General features: G+C 43.1%; 1 protein-coding gene and 1 pseudogene across 2 annotated transcripts in view; both read right to left on the bottom strand.

Moving 5' to 3' along the window:
- Positions 1–24,354, bottom strand: part of Sec24d (SEC24 homolog D, COPII coat complex component) — a 90,094-nt gene that overhangs the window by 50,055 nt on the left and 15,685 nt on the right. The window contains exons 5-8 of one of the 2 annotated variants that reach the window (XM_048333775.1): positions 22,385–22,657; positions 21,989–22,119; positions 15,601–15,712; positions 14,786–14,913 (exon numbers count right to left, since the gene is read on the bottom strand). In XM_048333775.1, coding sequence (XP_048189732.1) covers positions 14,786–14,913; positions 15,601–15,712; positions 21,989–22,119; positions 22,385–22,657 — 644 coding nt within the window. The remainder of the gene's footprint in view (positions 1–14,785; positions 14,914–15,600; positions 15,713–21,988; positions 22,120–22,384; positions 22,658–24,354) is intronic. The other variant, XM_048333776.1, reaches the window with a different exon arrangement.
- LOC125341733 lies at positions 2,194–2,296 on the bottom strand (annotated as a pseudogene).

Raw genomic sequence — 24,354 nt, 5'->3', positions numbered from 1 at the left:
GATCAACTCAAAATGGATCAAGGACCTCAATATCAGACCTGAATCCTTGAAACTACTGAAGGACAGAGTAGGAAAGACACTAGAACTTATAGGCACAGGAAGGAACTTCCTGTATAGAGTCCCAGGGGCACAACAAATAGGGGAAAGACTCAACAAATGGGACTACTACAAATTAAAAAGTTTCTGCACAGCTAAGGTCATAGCCACCAAAATAGAAAGACAGCCAACGATATGGGAAAGGATATTTACCAGCACAGCAACAGACAAAGGCCTGATATCTGTCATCTACAGAGAACTCAAAAAACTAAGCCCCTCCAAGCCCAATAAACCTATTAGGAAATGGGCAAAAGAGCTAAAGAGAGACTTCACAAGAGAAGATATAAAAATGGCAAAGAAACACATGAGGAAATGCTCAACATCCCTGCTAGTAAAGGAAATGCAAATAAAAACAACCCTGAGATACCACCTCACCCCAGTTAGAATGGCCTATACTCTGAACTCAGGAAACAACAAATGCTGGAGGGGTTGTGGGGAAAGAGGAACCCTTCTCCATTGTTGGTGGGAGTGCAAATTAGTACAACCACTTTGGAGAACAGTATGGAGGTTTCTCAAAAAGCTCAATATAGACCTACCCTATGACCCAGCCATACCACTCCTAGGCATCTATCCTAAACAGCAAAACCCAAGATATCAAAAAGACATTTGTACTTCCATGTTTATCGCGGCACAATTCACAATAGCCAAAATATGGAAACAACCCAGATGCCCCTCCACAGACGAATGGATCCAAAAAATATGGTACTTATACACAATGGAATACTACATAGCGATTAGGAATGGTGAAATATTGTTATTCGCAGGGAAATGGTCAGAACTCAAACAAATAATGTTGAGTGAGACAAGCCTAGAACACAGAAAACAAAGGGGCATGATCTCCCTGATATATGACTGTTAACAAAGGGAGACGGAGAGACAGTAGAGACCAAGTCTGTGAACACTGTATATGTGCTTGATACACTGTATATTGCATATGGGTCTACCTGACCTAGACAAGGGATGGAAAAACAGGTTGTAAGATATCACAAGAAATGTACACACTGCCCTACTATGTAACTGCACCCTCTTTGCACAACACCTTGTAAAAAAATTTATGTTCAATTAATAATAAAAAAATATATATATAAAAAAGAACAATTTCTTTTCTTTATTAAATCATTTTAGGCAAAAGTCTCTCTGAACTGAATCTCCCAAGAATGAAGCTATCCTTATTAGAGCCATCTTCACAATGAAAATTGTTATGCAAATTGCCTATAAATTCTGACCAAAAAATAACTGACTTAGTGGGGAGCTTGTGGCTAACATCTGTCTTCCTGAGCTGCTTAGGAGGCTGAAATCTGGAGAACTAGAGTTCAAAGACAGACTGGACAGAAAAGTCCACTAGATTCCACTTCCAAAAAAATACTTGAGCCACACACCCCACTTCTAGTTTTTTGCTGGCGAGTTGGAGATCAGAGTCTTTTAGATTTGCCAACGCTGGCTTTGAATCTTGATTTTTAGGTTTCAATCTCCTGAATAGCTAGGATTGAAGACATGAGCCATTAATGACCAGCCAGAAAGTTTTTCTGTTGTTTTAATGCTACAGTAAAGACTAATACTAGTAAGATAAGCACTCAAATCCTAACATTTTGCTAATATGAAAATAAACAAGTAATTTAAGGTCATTCATGAGAAGAACATGAAATTCATTTGCCTTTGAGAGACACTTTAAAACATTGAGTATATGAAGATGAATACTTAAAACCAGCCATCCTTTATTTTCTGTTACTTGTTTCATTTTTTCCTAATTGGTAAAGGTTTGAACCACTTATTGACATGTGGGTGATTAGAAATTCGCTTTTGTACATGTGACATTGGCATTTTCTCGGCAGTACCTCAGGAAAGCTGTGAGAGAGGCCAGAGGACTGCAGATTTAGACTTAAGGAAAGCAGGGTTTAGCTAGTGAAGGTGCAGAACTCAGAAAGCACACCACCTGGATGGGGGATTCTAGCTCTGCCACTTAGCCCTGACCCCAACAAGGTATCAAACCCTGCACCTCACTTTCTTTTTCTTTTTTAAGCTTTTACATCAACTTTATTCTCAGAGCCAACCTGCATGAGTTAACAAACCCCCATCATTGTCAACTATTGTAGCAATCATGTTCCTTCTTACATGCAACAAAAACTCATACTCAACAATGAGTTCTGGGTTGCAAAAAGAGGATTCACAATTTGCACCTGGTCCCTGAGACCTCATAGCACCTTGCTTTCTTTGTATCTAAACTGGAGATAAAAGGCTGAACTAATTAAAATAAGAAGAAAGCCTGTAATTATACTCTTGCAAATTGTATAGTAGGGTAACAATGTTTCTTTATGTTAATATTTCACCAAAGTTAGATCTAGTTAAGTACCTCCATACTTAAGGTTTGTTGGGTTGTTTTGTTTTGTTTAAGTATGGCCTTGGGGAACTTCTGCCTAGTGCTTCAGCATCTGTTTCACACTCCTTCACTTTTCTACTTCAACAAAGAAAAGTCAAAATATTTCTTTAAAAAGAGCAAGTCTTTATTTAAGGAGATATTGCCATGTAAGGGACAGACACAATTTTTTTTCTCCTGTCCTGGGACTTGAACTCAGGGCTTGGGAACTGTCCCTGAGCTTTCTAGATCAGGGCTAGTACTCCACCACTGAACCCAGCTTCACTTCTTGCTTCTTAGTGGTTAATTGTAAATAAGAGTCTCACAGAATTTCCTGCCTGGGCTGGTTTTGAACCATAATCCTCAGATCTCAGCCTCCTGAGTAGCTAGACTGCAAGTGTGGACCACCTACAACAATCTAGTACCACTTCTTAAAAGTAGTATGTTCAGAGTAATTCTACTCTTGAAATTCTAAGAAAAAAGGAAGAGCTTTTGGTAGAAATGGCCGGAGCAGAGAAAGCAGCTCTGTCACAATGCACAGAGCTGGTCAGGAGTGAAACTCTAGAAACAGTAAATGTGTTAAGCACCGTACTGGTAGCTCACACCTGTTATTCCTAGCTACTCAGGAGGCTGAGACCTACAGGATCACAGATCAAAGCCTTCTCCCCCTCCTCCCCCCCCCCTTACAGAAATGTCCATCAGATTCCATTTCCAATAACCAACAAAATACTGAATTAGAGGCATGGTTGAAGTGATAGAGCTTCAACTGTGAGCAAACAAGCCAAGCAAGAGATTAAGGTCTTGCGTTCAAGCCCTGGTGAACAGCATGTTGCTTCCCCACGTAGAGTTTCTCTCTATGTCAGATTTCAGAAATAAGCTATTAGTCTAATGTAATCTGTTTATTACTTTGGAAAGCTCAAAGACTTTAATGCAGTATAAGTTTTCACAAAAGGAAAATTTTAGGCTAGACAGGAGATTGTATTTATTTAAAATAAAACTTTAGATAACTAGAAATATACCCAGTGTATATGGATATAGAATGCCTATCAGCATTGTGGGAAAGGCTTCGATTAATATTTAAAAGCTTTTGTTGCACATTGATGGCTCACGCCTGTAATCCTAGCTACTCAGGAGGCTGAGATCTAAGGATTACGATTTGAAGCCAGCCCGGGTAGAAAAGTCTCCAGTAGACTCTTATTTCCAATAAACTACTCAAAAAAGCTGGAAGTGGTGCTGTGGCTCAAGGGGTAGAGCGCTAGCCTTGAGCACAGAAAGGCTCAGGAATAGCACTCAGGCCCTACATTTCAAGTCCCAGGACCATCAAAAAATAAATAAAAATAAAAGCAAAACACCTAAAAAATGAGGTTTTGTTTTCAGGAATAGATTAAACAAATAATTTCACTGTTAATATAGACTTATGTCAAGAAAACTTAAGAGCCTAATTTCAGATGTGAACAGTTACTGAGTTTTTGACTTTGAGCTTTGTCACAAGTAGGGGGAGGGAAGAGAGTCTGTACTTGTGTCTGCTTGAAACCTTGGCAAATTCACTGTCGTGTAGAAGGTGAGCCCGACAAGGACACTATTCTGGGGCATAAGTCCCACACAGCCACAATTCTGCTACACAACAGTGGCTGCCCAGGATATTTATGTTCTTTTATATATGCTTCAGCTTTCTCTGGAGATACAAATATTATCTTCTCCTGATTATGAAAGTGAGGGGCTGCAAAACCATCCAAACAGCACAGGAGCCAAGTGAAATAGGAAAGACACATGCATAGCCACCCTCTCTGGAAGGACCATTGGTGATGATGATTGCCCCCTGCTTCCCAAATATTCACAGCAATGGCTGCTGCCATTTTCTCACATCTATGGGCATCTCAAACTTGATACAGATGCCTATTAACACCTGTGCTCTTATTACTAGATTAGGCTTATTTGTTTGTGTAACTGTTTATTTTTGTGTCAGTACTAGGATTTGGACCCAGGGACTCAGGCTCTTGTTTGGCTTTTTTTTTTTTTTAACCCACAGCTGTTACTCTATCACTTTAACCACTCCTGTACTTCTGACATTTGCTGGTTATTTGGAAATAAGATAGATTCTCATGGATTTGTTTGCCTGGCCTGGCTTTGAATCATGATTCTGAAAGCTCAGCCTCCTGAGTATCTGGGATTAGATGAGCCATGGGTACCCAGTCTTTCACAGTTCTGTACACAGAAGCACTGAATGAGTACTAGACACATGGCCTGGAAGATCAGTGTAGAACAATGTGTGAGCTGCGTCACCATTTACATAGTTGTATTCTGGTCAGTGTATGCTTTATTTCTAACAGGAATCACTAAAATTGGGGAAAGATGTCTGAAAATGGGAAAGGGCATAGGTGGAAATAGACTATAGTTCAATGAGACATTGAGTTCAAATCTCAACACCACCAAAAAGCTATAGATACATATATATAACTTTACATGTGACGTGTATATACATGTATGTTACATATAATATATAAAACTGTATATAAATATATATGTAGTGTTATATACTAATTGTGTATATATACTTATGTTCCTCTATATATATGTGTGTCTCTTTATAGATATGACACACATATCTATACCTATAGGTGTATATATAAATGTATGTATACATATATATGGTAGGAAGAGGCCTATTTTTCCATCTTTTGAATGTTTATATTTTGCCTGTTTCTTACTTATGTGAAAGTCAATATCTCTAAAAAGTAATGAACATTATTATGTATCAGTATGGTTACTTGCATAGGAAGTGACATGCAGAAACGCACAATGCTAACTCAAGAGGGAAGGAAGCCATGTCCCCAGAAAGGCTAGGATTCATAGCCACTTTACTCATAGTAGCCCAAAGGTGAAAGCAAAGCCCAGATGTCCATCCCAAAGACTATGTGAGTGACCCATCAAATGCTATCCCTGATAATAAAGAAACAGACACTGGAACATAGTGCTTTCGAAACATTATGAGATATAAGGAAAAGCTACCATGAGAGAGTGCATATTCTACTACCCTTTTAAAAGGCGAGGCACTGGAATAATCAAACAAATCTGTTGTGGAAAACAACTGAAACACTGTGTCGTGACAGGCAAATGAACAGAGGTCAGGGAAAACAGAAGTCTACAATTTGATATGAGCCCTTGATTTTGGTGGGTCTTAAACAGTGTCATCCACTGTCACTTGATGAACGTGATCCCTAGCCTATGACTGGCCCTTTGGCCAGCCCCCTTTCTTTCCCGCCATTACTTCTATATAAGTGCCCTTCCATATTAAAGTCTTTGAGACGCTTCCCACCACCGCAGCGTGTCCCTGATGCCTTCCTTTTCGCCTCCGCCCTTGGTAACATGTGGGGGGACTGGGGGGAGGGGAGGCATCAGCAACCCTTCCTCAACTTAGCGCTTGCCCATGTGAGCACGCCTTTGGCCTTCCGCTGGCGGAGGGCCAGGCTGAGTGCTCTTTCATAGAGTTTGTGGTTACCATTCTCCCCGTGGGGGGAGAAAGGGGGTGTCCAAACCCCAACATAATGGCGCCCAATGTGGGGCTCGAATCGTACGGCCGAGAAGTTCGGGGTACAGTATCCCCACAGAATTGTGCTAAGTAGGGTTTTAGAGGAGGGTCCTGCCCATCCAGACGGGGCAGAAGCATGGAGACAAGACAGGCCAGACATGGGCTCGCGGGACGCGGCCAGAGAGTTGCCCCGCCGTGGCGATTTGGCGCCAGGCGGCGCGCGGAAACGTGTCAATGCCGGAGTGAGAGGACGGTGACCCCGGGCTGGGGTTGGTTCTGCTCTGCGCACCCCGGGCCAGATGGCGGCAGGCACCGGCAGTGGTGCTTGAGAAGCAGTGGGTGGCCGAGCGCCGGAGCGGTTTGGCTTGCGCGGGCTGAGCGTGAGTACACTGGGCTCTGCGCAGCCCCAGGTTTGCGAGCTGCGTGCGCTGGGGCTCGCGTGGCCCCGGGCGGCACCAGGCGTCTTTTGCGGTAGCATTTGGGCAGCCGAGTGTGGCGGGCCGAGCACGGCGTGGCGGAAGCGCGGTTCCGCCATGTGGGAAGCTGTGGCATGGCGGCGGCAGAGCATTGGGGATCGCTGCTGCTTTGGCCAGGCTTGTATTTACAGTGGCTGGGCTGGAGCCAGCAGCTTGCCTGCAGCCCCAGCCTGCGGATAGAGTTAAAAAAAAAAAAAGGCGTGGCGTGCAGTTTAGGCCATGGGCCGGCGTCCCAGTTGGGATGCGTGGGTGGCAGCAGCGGCGGCAGCAGCCCCGGAGTGGCTGGACCTGCTGCAGCCCGGCAAACTGCTTTATGCCCGCCGATGGTCGTTAAGCTCAGAAATTAGGGTGAGTTGGTTGAATCCTGATTTCTCTGACTTAACACACACGTGGAGCACAATGGGGCACGCCATATTGGAGGCGGGGCCCCACTCATTCCCCCCAGGTGAGGGGCATGCCAGACTCCCCTGGGCTGGGCGATTGCGCTGCAGCTGAGAGAGGCAAGCACCCCGCTGTGCTTGCCTGCACGTTTTCTCTCTGTGTCAGACTTACAGCTGCAGACGGGGTTGGAACCAGGAAAGTCTCAAATTATAAACTAAAATGGAATATTAAAAGGAAAACAAAGAGTTTTGATACAACAATAGGTAATTTGATTGAACTTCCATGTTTACCAGTTCAAAGATATGAAATCAACTGGAGTTTTTCTAGATGGATAAAAGGGTTTGCTTGTCCACTGTGATTTTAAAATTGTCATGTTGGGAGTGTGTAATTAACAGGTTTCCCTTTTGTTTTTTATTCAACCACGTGGTTCTATTATGGGCAAATTAATACCATTTGCCACTGGAATTCCAAAAAAATTAAATGGCCAATCAAAGCAATTTTAAAGAGCGCTCAGGTATTTTTGTGTGTGTGTGTGTGTGCGTGCGCACGTGTGGTTGTTGGTAAGATTTGAAAGCATAACAATAGGTTTTCATCCCAATATTCGATGCAAATAAAGGTGCCTATAAAAATTTCCATAAGGTTCAAATATGCAACATGTGGTAAAAGTACACCAGTATGTTATTTTATATTCAGTGTGTTTCCATAAGGTTCAAATATGCAGCATGTGGTAAAAGCACAATGGTATAAAATCAGCATGTTATTTTATATTCAGTGTGTTAAAAGTTAAGTGTGCATCTAGTCTTAACTCTTTGGCATAAATTAAGATTTTACCTTCCCATTTTTCTCTCCTGTGTTCTCATAAACTCTCAAGATCAAGGAATTGGGATTGCTTCATACAAATGTGACTATTAACCTCAACTTTCCTGACCCAGGATTAATATATTGCTTTATAGGATACAGGTGGACAGATGTGCTAGCCGCATGGACGGTGGCAGCCCATGGATACGGGAAGCTGCCACCACAGTCTGTTCCCAAACTGCCTGGTTTCACTACTAATGATTCTTTGCTCTCTCTCCCATTGGAAGCTGCTCGAATGATTTATGAGCCTTGTGAGGATGTGAGTAGTTCCATCCTAACAGTTACTCCAGGTTAAATCACCATAGTCATGTTAGTGGTCACAGCTAGCCAGGTAAAATTTTGTGATTAAGAAAGTCTTTGAATTTTGTGATTAAAAAAGTCTTTTCACCCTGCTTAAACCAGAAGGGCATCGATATACCAGAGCCAGAAATGCTGAAAAAATTTTGAACACCCTAACCAATCTATATAGAAATTTTGCAGGCAACCCAGAGCAAGACGTGAGTCTATCCAGAGATGCCACTGCAGCCTTGCCTAGAGTTCCCCATCGCATGGCATGGAACTTGCCAAATGGGGATGAGGGACGCAGCCACTTCCGAGACTGAGGATTCCACAATGCTTTAACCCTTTGCCCTTGGTTGTCATTTATCTGTGTTCTCTTTCACTTGCCAGTGGGATTCAATGGCGTGATTCAAGTTGATGGCATGTAAATCTCATGTTCTCTAAGTGTTATAGCCAAACCTTCACAAGCAGTTTTTGGTCAGTTCTCAACGAGTTACAAATGGATTATCTCTGTTGTGTTTTTTCCTTGTTGCTCAATTGGGAATAAAAAGGGCTTGTAGGACTATGACTCCCTGGATAGTTCAAAGCCAGCCCGGGCAAAAGGAAAAAATCTCTCCAAAATCCCACCTCCAGTTAACAGCAAAGAGCCAGATTGAGAGCTCAACCACAGAGAGCGAGCAAAAGGCTGAAGCAGCACCGTGACTCAAGTGGTAGAGCACTAGCCTTGAGCAAAAGTGCTCATGGACAGTGCTCAGGCCCCGAGTTCAAACGCGGATGGGAAAATGCAATTCCAGCCACAAACGTTAAAATTCCTGGGACTTAGCCAGTCCAGGAGACGGAAAGGTGGAGTGGAGTGAGAGGAGAATGGTGCCATATTATCCTAAAGGGAGCTGCCTTGTTTCACCCTTTCAAAATGGATCAGAGCCGGGAAATCGAGAGAGATAATTCCTGTCCATTTCCTTCTTTTCTGCCAGTTGTATATAGGTGTATATATATATTTATTTTTTTTATTTTTTTTTTTGCCTCTGACTGGCTATGCCAAACCAGTTTTCTATCATTAACCACTTCTTTCAGTCGTTTCTCCTTACTTGTTCACTTTACAATTGGGTTTATGCTCCAAAAGGGAACTGTTCCTGGCTTATGCCCAGGGTGTGTTCTATGCCATTCATGCCAACCAGCTCTGAGAACTTGTCGATACTTTGCCTGACCTTTTCAAAAGTGTCTTTTGACAGAATAACATCTCTTGCTGAGATCACCAATGGGGAATTTGCCGTTCACAGTCGTCACCCTAACACAGGCCTGAACCCTGGAGGCACCAGCCTTGGAAACTTCTGGGTATGCCCAAAGACTCAGGGGGGGGCTGGAGAAAACCATAGCACTCTCTGGCCCTAGTGACCATACTCATGGTAATGATGGGGACTTTTTGCCAGCTACACCGGACTGCCAGGCTGACCAGGGGCCCTTGATTTACGTCGCCCCCTTGACAGCAGGAAGTAGCTACAGAAGACGAGACCTCCATCCATACTCCCTGCCTGGTGGCCGCCGGTGTCATAATTTTAAAAAACAAAAGGGGGGGTATTCCCCAGGATTAGTTATGCTTATGTTAATTATCCAGAAATTTTAAATCATCCCGAATCAGTGTGGGATGGAGTACAGTATATGTGTTTTTCCAGATTGGAAAACTAAACCCAGAGCACCCGCTCTGGAGAAATGTTTTCTTGTTCTCTCCAGGAAAAGGAGGACCATGTTGGACTTCTGCTCTCCCATGAAAATATGGAAAGTAGGACCGCCTACGGTAGGAGGCAACCAAGCTTCCTTTCCTTGTTTGCTTTCTAGATTCCTTCTTGAGCATCTCATGGCTCATGGAAAGTAGGACTGCCTACGGTAGGAGGCAACCAAGCTTCCTTTCCTTGTTTGCTTTCTAGATTCCTTCTTGAGCGTCTCATGGCTCAATGTTTTGCTGGGGCAATACTGCCTACAGCGTCACACAAAGAAACTAAAGGAATTTTGCACCATGCTTCTTCCTTTCCTCTCCCCCTGCTGCTAGACTTGGGGAGTCCTGTTGGAAAAAAATAGGAGCTGAGGGTATTGACACTCAACCCCAATGTTTTATGAGAGAAATATTTAAAAAAGTAAACGCAAAGGCTTAGCACCTTGGCTTCAATGTTTATATGAAAGAATGTTTCACTAATCACTTATGTTTGAGTTATCAGCTACTGTGAACTGCCGGGAATGCCAGAGTTTCAGCTTCTACCTCACCAGCAAAAGAGGGCACCTTCCTGCACTTGGCAGAAACCAGCTGAGGATTCCGACTTCTGGACCTAGCCAGACGGATGGACTCTTACCTACCCCTCACCCCAGTTTTGTGGAAGGGGCCCCACAGATCTTATGTCAGCATTTGCCTTATGCCCACACATGCCATGTGTTTACAGCATCCCCTGCTCATTGAAAAAAAACAAAAAGGGGGAGATGTTGGGGATTATTATGGCCTTGGGAAGGCTGCCCAGCTTTGGGACAATGGAAGTCCCTCCCACCTTCTGGCCTCCACCCCTTGGGAGGTGAACACGTGGGTGCCACCATGATGGGGTTGTCCCGCCCACAAAGGGAAGTTTCGTGAGGTCACTTGATGAACGTGATCCCTAGCCTATGACTGGCCCTTTGGCCAGCCCCCTTTCTTTCCCGCCATTACTTCTATATAAGTGCCCTTCCATATTAAAGTCTTTGAGACGCTTCCCACCACCGCAGCGTGTCCCTGATGCCTTCCTTTTTGCCTCCGCCCTTGGTAACATGTGGGGGGACTGGGGGGAGGGGAGGCATCAGCAACCCTTCCTCAACTTAGCGCTTGCCCATGTGAGCACGCCTTTGGCCTTCCGCTGGCGGAGGGCCAGGCTGAGTGCTCTTTCATAGAGTTTGTGGTTACCATTCTCCCCGTGGGGGGAGAAAGGGGGTGTCCAAACCCCAACAATCCACAGAGACACGAGAGCAAGATGGCTAGCAGCTTTGTGCTGCTGTGTCTTTTACCTTTATAGAGTTCCATTATGTGTAACTCCACAGAACATCAAATGTGGACACAAGGAATTGTGGGAGAGGGAACAAACTTTGCCTCACTTCTGGAGTTGACCACCCAGACTTGCGTTGTAGACTCTTGACTGCTGATGCCGGGCCTAGCTGCCTGCATTCCTAACTCCTGGCATTTAATGATGACTGTCTTTCTTCAGTACTGTTTATTTGTTTCAGAAATAATTGTGTTTGGGAAAATACAAAAAACAAAGGGAAGAGTATTTCACTACTAGACAGGAGTACTACTGTTGACATTTTGGTATATGATATTCCAGGTCTGTATGTACATCAATAATTTGTTTTTAAATCAAAAGTGAAGTCATCCCCACTCTAATACAACTAGCCTGTTGGTGTTCTGCCCTGCCTCTCATAGCATTAAATTCCCTGTAATCTTCTCATACCATTAAATTCCCTGTAATCTTATTTTTTTGTCTTTTTGTTGGTAGTGGGGCTTGAATTTGGGGCCTGGTACTGTCCCTGAGCTCTTTTGTTCAAGGCTAGCACTCTACCACGTTGAGCCACAACTCCATTTCAACTTTTTCTGGAGGTTAATTGGAGATAAGAATCTCACAGCCTTTCCTGCCCAGGCTAGCTTGGAATAAAATCCTCAGATCTCAACCTGCTGGGTAGCTAAGATTACAAGTATAAGGCTACCAGTGCCAGACTTGTAATCTTTTTTTTTTTTTTTTTTTGGCCAGTCCTGGGCCTTGGGCTCAGGGCCTGAGCACTGTCCCTGGCTTCCTTTTGCTCAAGGCTAGCACTCTGCCACTTGAGCCACAGCGCCACTTCTGGCCGTTTTCTGTATATGTGGTGCTGGGGAATTGAACCCAGGGCCTCATGTATACGAGGCAAGCTCTCTTGCCACTAGGCCATATCCCCAGCCCCTGGACTTGTAATCTTGTGTTTTAAAAAATAAAATTAAAACAGCAGTTGGCAAGGAAGGGAGGCTATGTGAGAGGTCTGGATGCCCAGGAAGGAGCATGATTGACTTTCTAGAGTAATTATGAGCTTCTAGATTTTGGTAAAAGTTCAGGTTACAAACATATTTGTCAAAAACTGAGGGAATAAGACGTCCATTTTATGTGTGAAGCACGGGTTCAATTCTCAACACTATCCACACAAATATATTCACACACATACATACATACACACACACACACACACACACACACACACACACAAACTTATGGTTTGTTTTGGTGTCAGTATAGGGTACATCTTGAATTCAGGGCCTAGGTGTTGTCTCTTACCATTTTTGTTGTCCCTTAGGCAGCTAGCACTATCTTCAAACCTCAATTTTCAAATCTCAGCCTCCTGAGTAACAAGGATTAAAGGCACGAGCAACTGGTGCCCAGCCAGGTATCTATATCTTTATATGTATATCTATGTTTTGTGAATGAATTCTGCCTCAAAGGGAAACAGAAATCTCTATAGAAATCTAAGCAAATACTGAACATTAATTAATGATGTGTTTGCTAGACTTGCTAGAGTGAACTGCGATCTGCAACTAACCCCGAAAGGTATGCAGATTAAAAAAATAGTAGACATGTGATAAAATAGTACATCTGAGCATTAACTGCATTGCAGAGGAAACAAGGAAACAGGTGTTCATGAGGAAGTTCTTTCAAGGCTTCTGTTGGAAGTATCTTATCATAAAATGTTGGAAATATTCTTTAAAACACACATGCCATTTAATGTAGTAGATCTCTATCAGAATGTATCAGTCTACTTCATCCTCATTGGGTCTGTAATTTTAAAAAATTTTAGGGCTGGGGCTGGGGATATGGCCTAGTGGCAAGAGTGCTTGCCTTCTACACATGAGGCCCTGGGTTCAATTCACCAGCACCATATATACAGAAAATGGCCAGAAGTGGCACTGTGGCTCAAGTGGCAGAGTGCTAGCCTTGAGCAAAAAGAAGCCAGGGACAGTGCTCAGGCCCTGAGTCCAAGCCCCAGGACTGGCAAAAAAAAAAAAAAAAAAATTTAGGGCTGGGAATGTGGCTTAGTGGTAGAGTGCTTGCCCAGCATGCATGAAGCCCTGGGTTCGATTCCTCAGCACCACATAAACAGAGAAATCTAGAAGTGGCTCAAATGGTAGAGTGCTAGCCTTGAGCAAAAAGAAGCCAGGGACAGTGCTTAATTGGGCCCTGAGTTCACATCCCAGGACTGGAAAAAAATGAAAATAAATTTTGAAAAGAGTTCAAAAGCATTAGGTTAAATTTAAGCTCAATAATGTAACTATTGATTAAATGCAGATCTTGATCCGGCTTCTCAGCATAGCTTGAGGCCTCGCATGAGCTGTTCCCTCAACTCCCCAAAGAAGAGATGGCAGCACTCCCTCTGCTCACAGAGAAAGAAGCGACCCCACACAGTATGAAAGCTGCCAGCTCTTCCTTCTGTCGTCCCTCCATCAGGTGATGTAGACCCCAGTACCAGCCCCCTCCCTGCACTGTGCTTTACCCCACATCAGCCCAAAAAAGGGGTGAGGCCTGCTCTGTCCTGGGGGTGCTCAGCCTCTTCTCTGCATCTAGATCAGCCTTCCTCATAGGACCAGTGGCTCCAGGCCAAGGGTCAGGTTGGGAGGGGAGCTGCTGGGGCTTTGGCCTGGAGTGCAGTAGAATCATGGGTGGTTCCGCCTATCTTCTGGGAATATGCAGTGGTGATAGTGGAAGCCCAGGCTTCATTTCCCATTTGGCTTCTCTGCTACCACATCTATGTCTCTGTGTGGATGAGCATCCATCACAGGACCATTAGGAAAGGCATGGCAGCACTGGAGATAGGCTATGTCCAGATGGTATGCTCATGGCATGGTGCTGCCCATCTTTCCAATGTCAACTATATACAGATTTATCTACCTCGTGTTTCTTTTATTTCATTGGTGAATAATAGGAACATATCTCTCAAAGCTCTTTGAGGGCTGGGAAGTCCAGGATGAAGGAGCTGACAGACTCAGTGTCTGCTGATTGTTGACTCTGCTACTAAGATGGCATCTTACTGTGGCATCCTCTGGAGAATACAAACTTGGTATCCTCTCAGAGTGGTTGGGCAGAAGGGATGAAAGAGACTAGGCTATCCATCTCATGTTCCTCACATCCAATTTATGAGCACTTTGACCCAGCTGGGATTACAGTCATGCACTACAATCCCAATTACTCAGGAGGCCACAGGCAGAGGCAGAAGGATCTAAAGTTCAATACCAGCCTAAGAAACATTAGCAAGACCTTAAAAACAAAATATAAACAAAAGGAGGTGTGTAGAGCATAACTCAAGTGCTACAACATTTGCCTTGTGTTAACTAAAGCCCTGGTTCAATCCCTAATCTGTGTGTGTATGTTTCTGTCTCTCTTTCTCTTTCTCTCACTCACACACAGACATAGATACACACATACACACACACACACACACACACACACACACACACACCCCACAACCAAGAACTACACCACAGGCAAAAAGGCTTCACCACAGGTCATATGTTTGACGCTACAGGACCTGCTGCTGTTTCTGTGTATATGCATTGTTACAATAGATCACAAATTGACTCAGTCCACCCATGATTGGTGGACAGGATGCCAAAAAACATAATTTAGGAGACTTATGCTGTCCCAACGAATTAGATGACCAGATGTTTCTGTATAATATAACCATCTTCCAACTTCCTGTTTCTAATAACAAATCACTGTGTAAGAAATAAAGATGAGAAAGGAATTTGGAATCTGCACATGATTGCATCTGTGCCATGCACAGTCATACCTCATTGGATGGAATGGTGGCAAAGGGTTTGATGACAGCTGCTAGCGGGATCTGAGCTTGCTTCGCCATGTCTGATGTGCACGGGAAACAGTACGTTGTACACCGGATGTAGCGAGGACTAGCATTGCCTGAGACATTCAAAGCGACACAGGCAGAACTCGTTTAGAAACTAACTTTCCTGAGACATTTACATTTTTTTTTTATTTCAGGGATTATATTTCAGGGACACTATACATTTCTTATAAGATACTGAATCCTACTAAAGATATAACAGATGTTTCAATTATACTATGATTATTTTCAATAAATCAAATCGTAATGTACCTTAATGTACACTGGACAGGTGTTTAGTTTTGTGGGGTTTTTTGCCAGTCCTGGAGCTTGGACTCATGGCCTGGGCACTGTCCCTGGCTTCTTTTTGCTCAAGGCTAGCACTCTACCACTTGAGCCACAGAGCCACTTCCAGCTTTTTCTGTATATGTGGTGCTGAGGAATTGAACCCAGGGCTTCATGTATGCTAGGCAAATGCTCTACCACTAGGCCACATTCTCAGCAGGTGTTTAGAGTCAATGGAAGATGACAAAGAGGCAAAAAAGCAGAAATCAGTAAAACCTTTGGGTGACAATCACTTCTATCAACACCTTTGTATATGGTAAGGGTAAGTAACTACACACCACTTCACACTGTCAGTGAGGCCTTGTCAAACATGACTGCATTCTGACCATGCTTCTGTCTAGATTTGTCAACTAAAGTGACACTTCTACATGGACAACTAACATATGCTAATGAAAATCTTAAAGAAAACCTTGGAATACCTTGGTCTTGTATCACACAGTCTGTGGTGACCAGGGGAGGGACCTGGCCTCTGGTGTTGGTAGTGTACACTTGTCCCCCTTTGGTGGCTCTGTCATTCTCGATCACCTGGATCTAGGAAATAGGACACCAAGAGCAAGTTAAAACTAAGTGAAGACTCATTTCAACACTCAAAGAGGGGTGCATATCAGCTGTTCGTGCTCCCTCTTGCTTCTTTCTTACCTCTTCCCTTCACACACACAGAGATACACACATGTATTCTCTCTCTCTCTCTCTCTCTCTCTCTCTCTCTCATATCAAACCCCCAGTCTGAGACTAACTGGGACTCAAATTCAGTGCCTGCTGCTTTTGATAATTGGCTAGTGCTGTACCAATTGAGCCACGCCTCCAACCCCATACCAAATTCTTAATGAGACCTACCAGGTCTTCTTCAGTTCCACATTTGTTTGCTTCCAAAATTAGACCACTAATTTTTCAGCTCTTTTCTCTCATACTCAGAGCTCTGATCCTGACCCTTTAAAGAACTTTTTCTCCAGTTTTCTACTGGGCCTAGAGGTAAGCATTTTAAAAAATATTCTGGGAGCTAGGGATGTAACTCAGTGGTAGAGTATTTGCCTAGTATGTGCAAGGCTTTGAGTTCTAACCCTGGTATTGTGACAAACACAACAATGATAATAAAACCAATACAACAAATAAGTAAATGAGTTTTAAAAATTCTTAGTAAAGGTCATTAAGAAAGTTTTAAAAAATATTTTAATAAAGAGTTGTCTTTAGAAAATTAAAAAGAATAAATTCAGAAGAGATTATCCACAATACATGACCTAAAGAAGCATTAATTTTTCTCTTCCAAATTCCTTCTGATCTTCAATTTGCCTTTCAGGTCTTCCTCACTTGAAAGACAAGAATAGTAGGGTCTCCTTATGGAGACTTCTACCTAATGCATAGAAATCAAAGGGAGCCAAGGCCCTCAAATTTTGTTACATAATTTAGAAACATATCTTTGTACTATAAATATGTATTGACAAATAATATGTAAGGGTTTAAAAAAACTGCTATAACTGTCTAGAGGGATTAAAAAGTATGAACAAAATGCAGTAGTATGGATTAAGAAGAAAAGAAAAAGAAAGTCTAATAATTATCTTGTTTGTTGCCTTCTACCTCACCTCGTTTCTTTCACCAGAAAACAGAAAAGGAAGGAGAAAAGAAAATCAAAACAAAGCAAACAAAAAGATGAAAGAAGGCAAAAAAAAAAAAAAAAAGGAAAAGAAGAAGTGGAAGGGGACAAGAGCAATGTCCAGAGTAGAATAAAAAGATGGAAGATTCAAGGGCTGGGGATATAGCCTAGTGGCAAGAGTGCCTGCCTCGGATACACGAGGCCCTAGGTTCGATTCCCCAGCACCACATATACAGAAAAAACGGCCAGAAGCGGCGCTGTGGCTCACGTGGCAGAGTGCTAGCCTTGAGCTGGAAGAAGCCAGGGACAGAGCTCAGGCCCTGAGTCCAAGGCCCAGGACTGGCCAAAAAAAAAAAAGATGGAAGATTCTGATACTCATAAAGAAACTAGCTTTCACCAAATTCTAAAATGTGTATCTTCTACCTTTTCTGTCTATCCCATCCAATCCAGACATAACTGAAGAGCACTCGTTTCTCAAAATGTTTGCAACAGATGTAGTCTGGCTTTAAAAAATATATATATATATATGTGTGTGTGTGTGTGTGTGTGTGTCGGTCTGCCAAAACTCACAGAACTTGAATGACTATTAGATTAGCGATATAGCATGTGTTCCAAATACCACTATAGAAAGACATAAAGTTACCATAGGCCAAGCTAAGAGGTGAGCAGAAAAAATCAAAACACTATAACTGCATTCTATATTTTGACTACAAGGTTCACTGGCTTGATTCAAAAATCAGCAAAGGCTTTATATTAATGTCTATTACAATCATTTCAACTAACAAAACCATCTCAACTATCTGAGGTAAAAGCCATAGTTTTTAGAGATATGCCTAATAAATTGAAGCCATATATTCAATAGTTGGTCTTCAATAGACTGTATTTCTACAAAGTTTGTTTGTAGTACCGGACACTGTTGGCTTACTCCTGTGGTCCTCACTGTTGGCTTACCCCTATAATCCTCACTACTCAGGAGGTTGAGATCTGAAGATTGCAATCTAAAGACATCCTGGGCAGACAAATCTAAGAGACTCTTATCTCCAATTAAACACTAGAAAGCCAGAAGTGTACGTGTGGCTCAAGTGGTAGAGAGCCAGCCCTGAGTGAAAAGCTGAAGGAAAATCAAATTAGAGTGGAAAGTTAAGTTCAAACCCTAGTACAGGCACACACACACACACACACACACACACTTTATTTGTAAAATCTGACATTTACAAAACTTATCCCCGAAGAAACAATGTTGTAAGTAGTAATTACACTGCTAAATGACTCTACATCTTGGCAAAGCAGATTAAAGTAGAAAACAGTAAGCAAAACATGGCAGATCCAGTCATTTTTATAAACACATGCACACTAGGGGGAAGCAGTAAGCAGAGATTTCAGTAGTAACTCTCACTGTGACTGGGAATTTGAAGAGTTTAGCAATAAAGATGGTGACTCAATAAAGATGGTGCCAATGCTTCCCCAAAGGCATAGACTGCTTTCTCCTCAGAACATATGCCTCTAGAGTCATTTTCACATACCTGCTATGAATATAGTACACAAGTTCATAAAAGAGAGTTGAAAATGTAGAGTATACGTAGAGGTGGGTTTCTATGACATAACTCTTTTTAACAACTAGCAGTTTAACAAAATGAATAAAGAGTAGGAAGCTGGAACATGTCTTGCTCAAAGCGAATAGAAACATAGGTTGCATGGTTTTCCTCATTTACAGTAGCTAGAATGTGCCTATAAATCTACAAGTAAATACATTGGGTGTTTATGCAAGTAGTTACAAATGAATTAACCGACGTATAATAGACTCTATGGAGCACTCCAACACTATAGTTCTTTAAAAAGACTAAGTCAAAGCCCAACAAAATAAGTACCAGGAAATGGGTGCTTGCAAGAGGGGAGAGTGGGGCCAAGGAGAAAGGGGTAGAAGCATGCAGGAGGAATGGGGAAGAATGCAGGCAAGAACTGACAGAATAAACTACAGAATTGAGAAATACAAGGGGGAAGGTGGGTCGGGGGAGGGGGGGTGAAGATTGAAAGGGTCATGCAGACCAAGATGCATTGTATACATAAACTCCGTTGCTAAATGGTCAAAAAAATTCAATACATACCCTAAAAATTAGGGTGAGGGAAGGGGTGTGGGTTGGGTAGGTTGGATGAGAATGTTGAAAGGAGTTACATTGATCAGGATGCACCATATTTGTAAACTGCTGTGTTGAATGGCAACTCCTTTGTACAACTACTTAAAAGACAAAAACATCTTTAAAAAATATAAGAGGGGGATGGGGACAGATGAATGGAGCCAAGAAACTTGAAGAGACTGGTGAGGATAGGATTAAATGGGGGAGAGCGAAGCAGTATAGAGGGGTTGACAGTGATCAAGAGACATTATGCACAAGTTGAACTGAAACCTCTTTGTACTACTACTCAGAGATAATTTCCAGGGAAGAAAGCAAAAACAAGATAAATGAACAAGAAGTATAAAGGAGAAATATATTAAGCTATGTGAGCTTTACTAAGGAAGGCTAGCTTACTCAAAGCAGAATTATGTGGGTTCAGGAGTGGTGACAGAGAGGGTCGCCAAGTGCAGCTTCGGAATGTGCATCCTCCAAATGCAGGACAGGCAGTGGGGATGAGTTCTGATTTTGTCAGTTGCCTTGCTTCCAAAATGTGGCTGAAATCACCACCCAGAGGGCTGTAAAAAGCATTGAGGCTCAGGATTCGAGTATGGCATCTTTCTTTCCAAAATGAAGAGTTTATGTCATTAGCAAAGGCATGTTGTTTTGGAAACAGGAACAAGCTCCATCTGGCACAGCTATTTCATTACTTTAAAATAAAGAATAAATATGAGATTGATTTGCATGTGTCTGAAGAGTCTATGCTGAATCACAGCACAGACTGCTTCCTGATTCTGTGCTGGTAATCATACCTTCCTTCATTCCTTATACAAATACATGAATGCCTTCTATAAACCAGGTAGCGTGGATACAACCAAATTCTTGCCCTCATTCATGGAGCTGACACTGTAGTCAGGAAAACAGTCAATAAATAAACAATGCATGAATAATAGCCCCCAGTCATAGAACTGTAAATGCTGTGGATGGAGAGACCCAGGTGGGAGTACCAGGGAGGCAGGCATGAGCAATGAGGACACAAAAGAGATGAAGGCATGAGCCAGGCCCTGCATATGTCTAGAGAAAAGCATTCCACCAAAGGAAATGTCAGATGCCCGATCTGTGGGGCCGGGAGCACATGAGGCTTGTCTGTATAAGACAGGGGGCTGGAGCTCAGAGGAGAGGAGAAGAAATCACATCAGGTACTCATGTTTATGCATGCATTTGCATTTGAGGAGTAAAGGAAGGGGACATGGTGGAGCCAGAGGTGAGAAATGAAGTCAGATCTCATAAGCTACTGTAAGAATGTTGATATTTAAGTAGAAGAGTGATGGCCGGGTTTATTCTGAACCAGAACCTGACCTAACTTAGAACTGGACTGCATCTCCCTGGCTCCTGGTTACATTGTGGTAGGAGCAAGGAGGGCAGGTAAAAGACACAATAATTCAGGGGGTAGATATGGAGTCTTAGACCAGGGTGAGCAGATGATAGGACAGAATTGGTTAAAGAACCACTTGTGAGGTATAAAAGAAAGACTCCATAATGACTTTTGACGAGATACAAGATTTTTGGCGAGATACTAGAAATAAGATTGGATTTGGATTTTAGGAGCAAAGGAGTAGAAACCACCGCATTCTCATTTAAAGCCACGAGAACGAGGGGGTCCTCTAGAGCACTGATCCCAGGTAGTGTGTTTATGAATCCCCGAGAGAGCCTAGAAGATAAGGATCCCCTCTGAGAGATTAAGACCCAGGAAGTCTGAAAGAATGGCCTGAACACGAATTTTGCAGAACCTCTGAATGAATGTGGATGACACTGTACTGAAAGTTCATTCCAGTACTGTTGACCTGAGATAGGGACAGTTTCAAAGCCTAAGAGCTTTGGGGCGCCTTTCACACTACGAGGTCAGAATGATGAGGTGAAAGGAACATATTTTACCAAATGGTAAGAAAAGGCCTAAGTCCTGCAGGCGCTGCAGACTTGTGAGAATGAGGGGCATGACCCAGAGTGTTGGAAAATGTCAGGGGTAATACACAGACACAAAACCAACATAATCTCAATAGAAACACCTAATTTTTAAACTGGAATAATAAAACAAAATTAAACCATAAAAGTAATGGCCGGATCCAGGCATGGTATGGTGGTGGGTAGCTCAAGCCAGTGATTTATTTTTTGTGCCAGTCCTAGAAGTTGAACTCAGAATCTGGGCACTGCCCCTGGGCTTTTGTGCTTGAGGCTAGCACTCTACCACCTGAATTCTACTTTTTGCCTTTATAGTGGTTAATTGGAGATTGGAATCTCACAAACTTTCCTGGGCTGGCACTAAACTGTGATTCTCAGATCTCAGCCTCTTGTGTAGCTAGGATTATAGACATGAGCCACTAGTTCCCAGCTCAGGCCAGTCATCTTAACTACTTGGGAGGAAGTGATTCAAGAATTGTAATTAGAGGTCAGCCCTGGGAGGGGAAAAAAGCTAGAAAGACTGCATCTCAACTAGTTAGAGCACAGTGCCACACATCTACTATCTCAGCTACAGGGGAAGCTCAAAGGCTGGATCATTGTCCAGACTGGCCTAGGCATAAAGAAAGATCTTACCATGGAAAGAACCAATACAACTGGGGAGTGATGCAGTGGCTCAAGTGGTAGAGTGCCTGCCTAGTAAGCATAAAGCCCCCAAGTTCAATCCCTAGTACCAGCAAAGAAAAAAAGAAAAGATCACAAATATGGTTGTAATAAAGTAGTTAGAGAATCTAATTTCTAATGTTATGAAGCTTGTTAGACACTTAAATCTTGACCTTAAATCTTCAAGTCTGCATTCAAATAAACACAGGATAAATGATAATTTGCAAAAACAGCCTAAATCCTCCACCGTACCCTGTACTTGGCCCTTTCCCCACCTGACTGTGGCTTCCCCTTCATGGGGCAGAGTTTTCTCCCGAGACCCCCTGTAGCACTTCCCTAGCATGATACCCCTCAGGTCTAGAGGTGGAAAGCACTGACCGGACCCAGTCATACCCGGTCACAGGCAGGGAAACTGCTAGCCATGTTTCTAGTAATGGTGAGCAAATGGTTTGGGAGGGAGACTGAGAAAGGGATTGGAGCTCTTACCGGGCTGGGGATGGAGTCAGGATCCAGCTTCTTCTGGAGCTGTGGGGGTCCAGCCATCTGTGAGGGCCCTGTGGGGAAGCCTCCCGGGTAAGAGAGCTGTGCACCTGCCATTTGGGGGCCATAGTTGGCTGCTTGGGGGGAGAAAAAAAAGAAATGCTTATCAAGTCCCAAGGTCTGAGACTCACTGATAACACTGGCTGGTCAAGTATGCTTTATTTTCATCCTGATAAATAAGAAGCAAAGTGTGAATCACTTCAGTTCTTTCCTTGCCACTGCCTGTGCTATTAAAAAACTACCTTTCTATACAAGTAAGAGACATGGGTTCAAAGTCAGCTTTCCAGTTCTGGCTACCCTGAAGCAGGGCCTTCCTCTGCCCACCTTTACCCCATCCCTTACCTTGCTGTGGATAGCCAGCACCCAGGGTCTGGCCTGGCGGGGGTGGAGGCTGGTACTGGGCATTTAGAGGTGCAGGTCCAGGGAGCCCCTCCTGCCTGTGCAAGGTGGGGGGCAGTGGCGGGGCCCCAGGCCCATTCAGCGCGGTGGGGGGTGGTGGCAGAACCTGAGAGCCAGGCTGTAGAATGGATGGCTGTGGAGGTCGTGGGGGGCCCTGGAATGATGTGGCTGACAGAGGTCCAGGGGACCCCTGGCTGGGGGAAGTCATGCCGGATCCTGTGGAGAGAGAAGAACCACTCAAACCAGTGCCCAATTTCTCAACTCCGATGCTTACAAAGTACTGATTTCTAGGAAAAGAGCAAGAAGGCAGGTGTGAAAATCATTTTGGTGAGTGTGTGCCAGTACTGAGGCTTCAACAGCTGTTTCATTCAAAGCTAGCCCTCTACCACTTGATCTGCACTTCCACTTCTGGCTTTTCACTGGTTAATTGGAGGTAAGAGTCTCATAGACTTTCTTGCCTGGGCTGGCTTTGAACTATGATCCTCAGATCTTAGTCCGCTAAGTAGCTAGGATTATAGGTATGAGCCTCTGCTGCCTGGCTACTTTTCCTTCTCGTTTTTTTTTGGGGGGGGGCACAAATGAAGTCTTCTCTCAGAATAAAATGTTATTTGTGGTATTTTATGCAGATGGAGAATTTTAAAAGCACAATTTTAGTCAAAGACTTAATATAGTAATTTTTAACTAAGTTGCATTAGCTTTATATGATCTATATATTAGTTTAGCTACCTGTATCTGGCACAACATCTAGAAAGGAATAATATCACAAGCTTTGCTTGAGGAACTTATACCTTCAATCAGTTATTTGCATTCTGATCAATGAGCTTCAGACACAGGTGGAAGTCACTAGAAAAGATACCTTCCACTTTCTGAACCCATTAGAAATGGCTGGAAAACCAAGCTGTATTTCTCTCACTTGGATTAAGCAAAATTGAATTGCTCTTTTAAGCTTATCCATTTTGAAATCAGATAGTACTCCAGGAGATTTTTATTGGTATTTCTAAAAATCTAAGGAAAACAGCTAAGGTTACACGGTGACTTCTCTGACTCCGAAGAAAACAGCTGAGTCTGAGGTTATGCAGTGAAGATTTCTGACTCCTAGAATACACAGCATTGCTACTGATAACTGAGCTCAGCACTTTAACTCTTCTCTGCCTCATGACCTCTGAGAGTTCATTTTTCCTAAGCTCTAAACTTAGTAAAATGCACTCTGAAGCATTCTATTTTCACGTTAGGACACTTACAACAAACAATACTTTTTTTGAAACTATCCTCACATTCCTTAAAATAATTCCACTCTTATGTTTAGTTGTGAAACGTGCATGTTTTTAATCATTCTAGCACAGAATGTAGGGTATTCTGACAATTCTTTAATTACCTTGAAGAAAGTGACCCGGAAAAGTGATTTACACTCATGTATAATATAAATCATTTACATAAAAATGTCCAGGGCTTGGCACTGGTGACTTAGGTCTATAATCCTAGCAACTTGAGAGGCTGAGCCCCAGTTCAAAGCTAGACTAGGCAGGAAAGTTTGTGAGACTCTTATCTCCAGTTTACCACCAGAAAACTGCAAATGGCTGGGTGCCAGTAGCCTGTAACCTAGCTACACAAGAGTCTGAGATCTAAAATCACAGTTTGAAGCCAGCCCAGCAGGAAAGTCTGAGAGACTCTTATCTCCAGTTAATCACCACAAAGCCAGAAGGGTAGCTTTGCCATGCACACACACACACACACACACACACACACACACACATACACATACACACACACACACACACACACACACACACACACACACAGAGTCCAAAACAGTATTTCAATATGGCATCCCAGAGTTATATCTACTTGAAAAACAAAGAAAATATTTCTCATTAAAAATACTCACAAGGGGGCTGGGAATATGGCCTACTGGC

The sequence above is a fragment of the Perognathus longimembris genome, chromosome 24 (genome assembly GCF_023159225.1).
Source record: "Perognathus longimembris pacificus isolate PPM17 chromosome 24, ASM2315922v1, whole genome shotgun sequence".
Classification (NCBI taxonomy): Eukaryota; Metazoa; Chordata; class Mammalia; order Rodentia; family Heteromyidae; genus Perognathus; species Perognathus longimembris.
The sequence above is the reverse complement of the archived record's forward strand: the minus strand, read 5'-3'. Positions and strand labels throughout refer to the sequence as shown.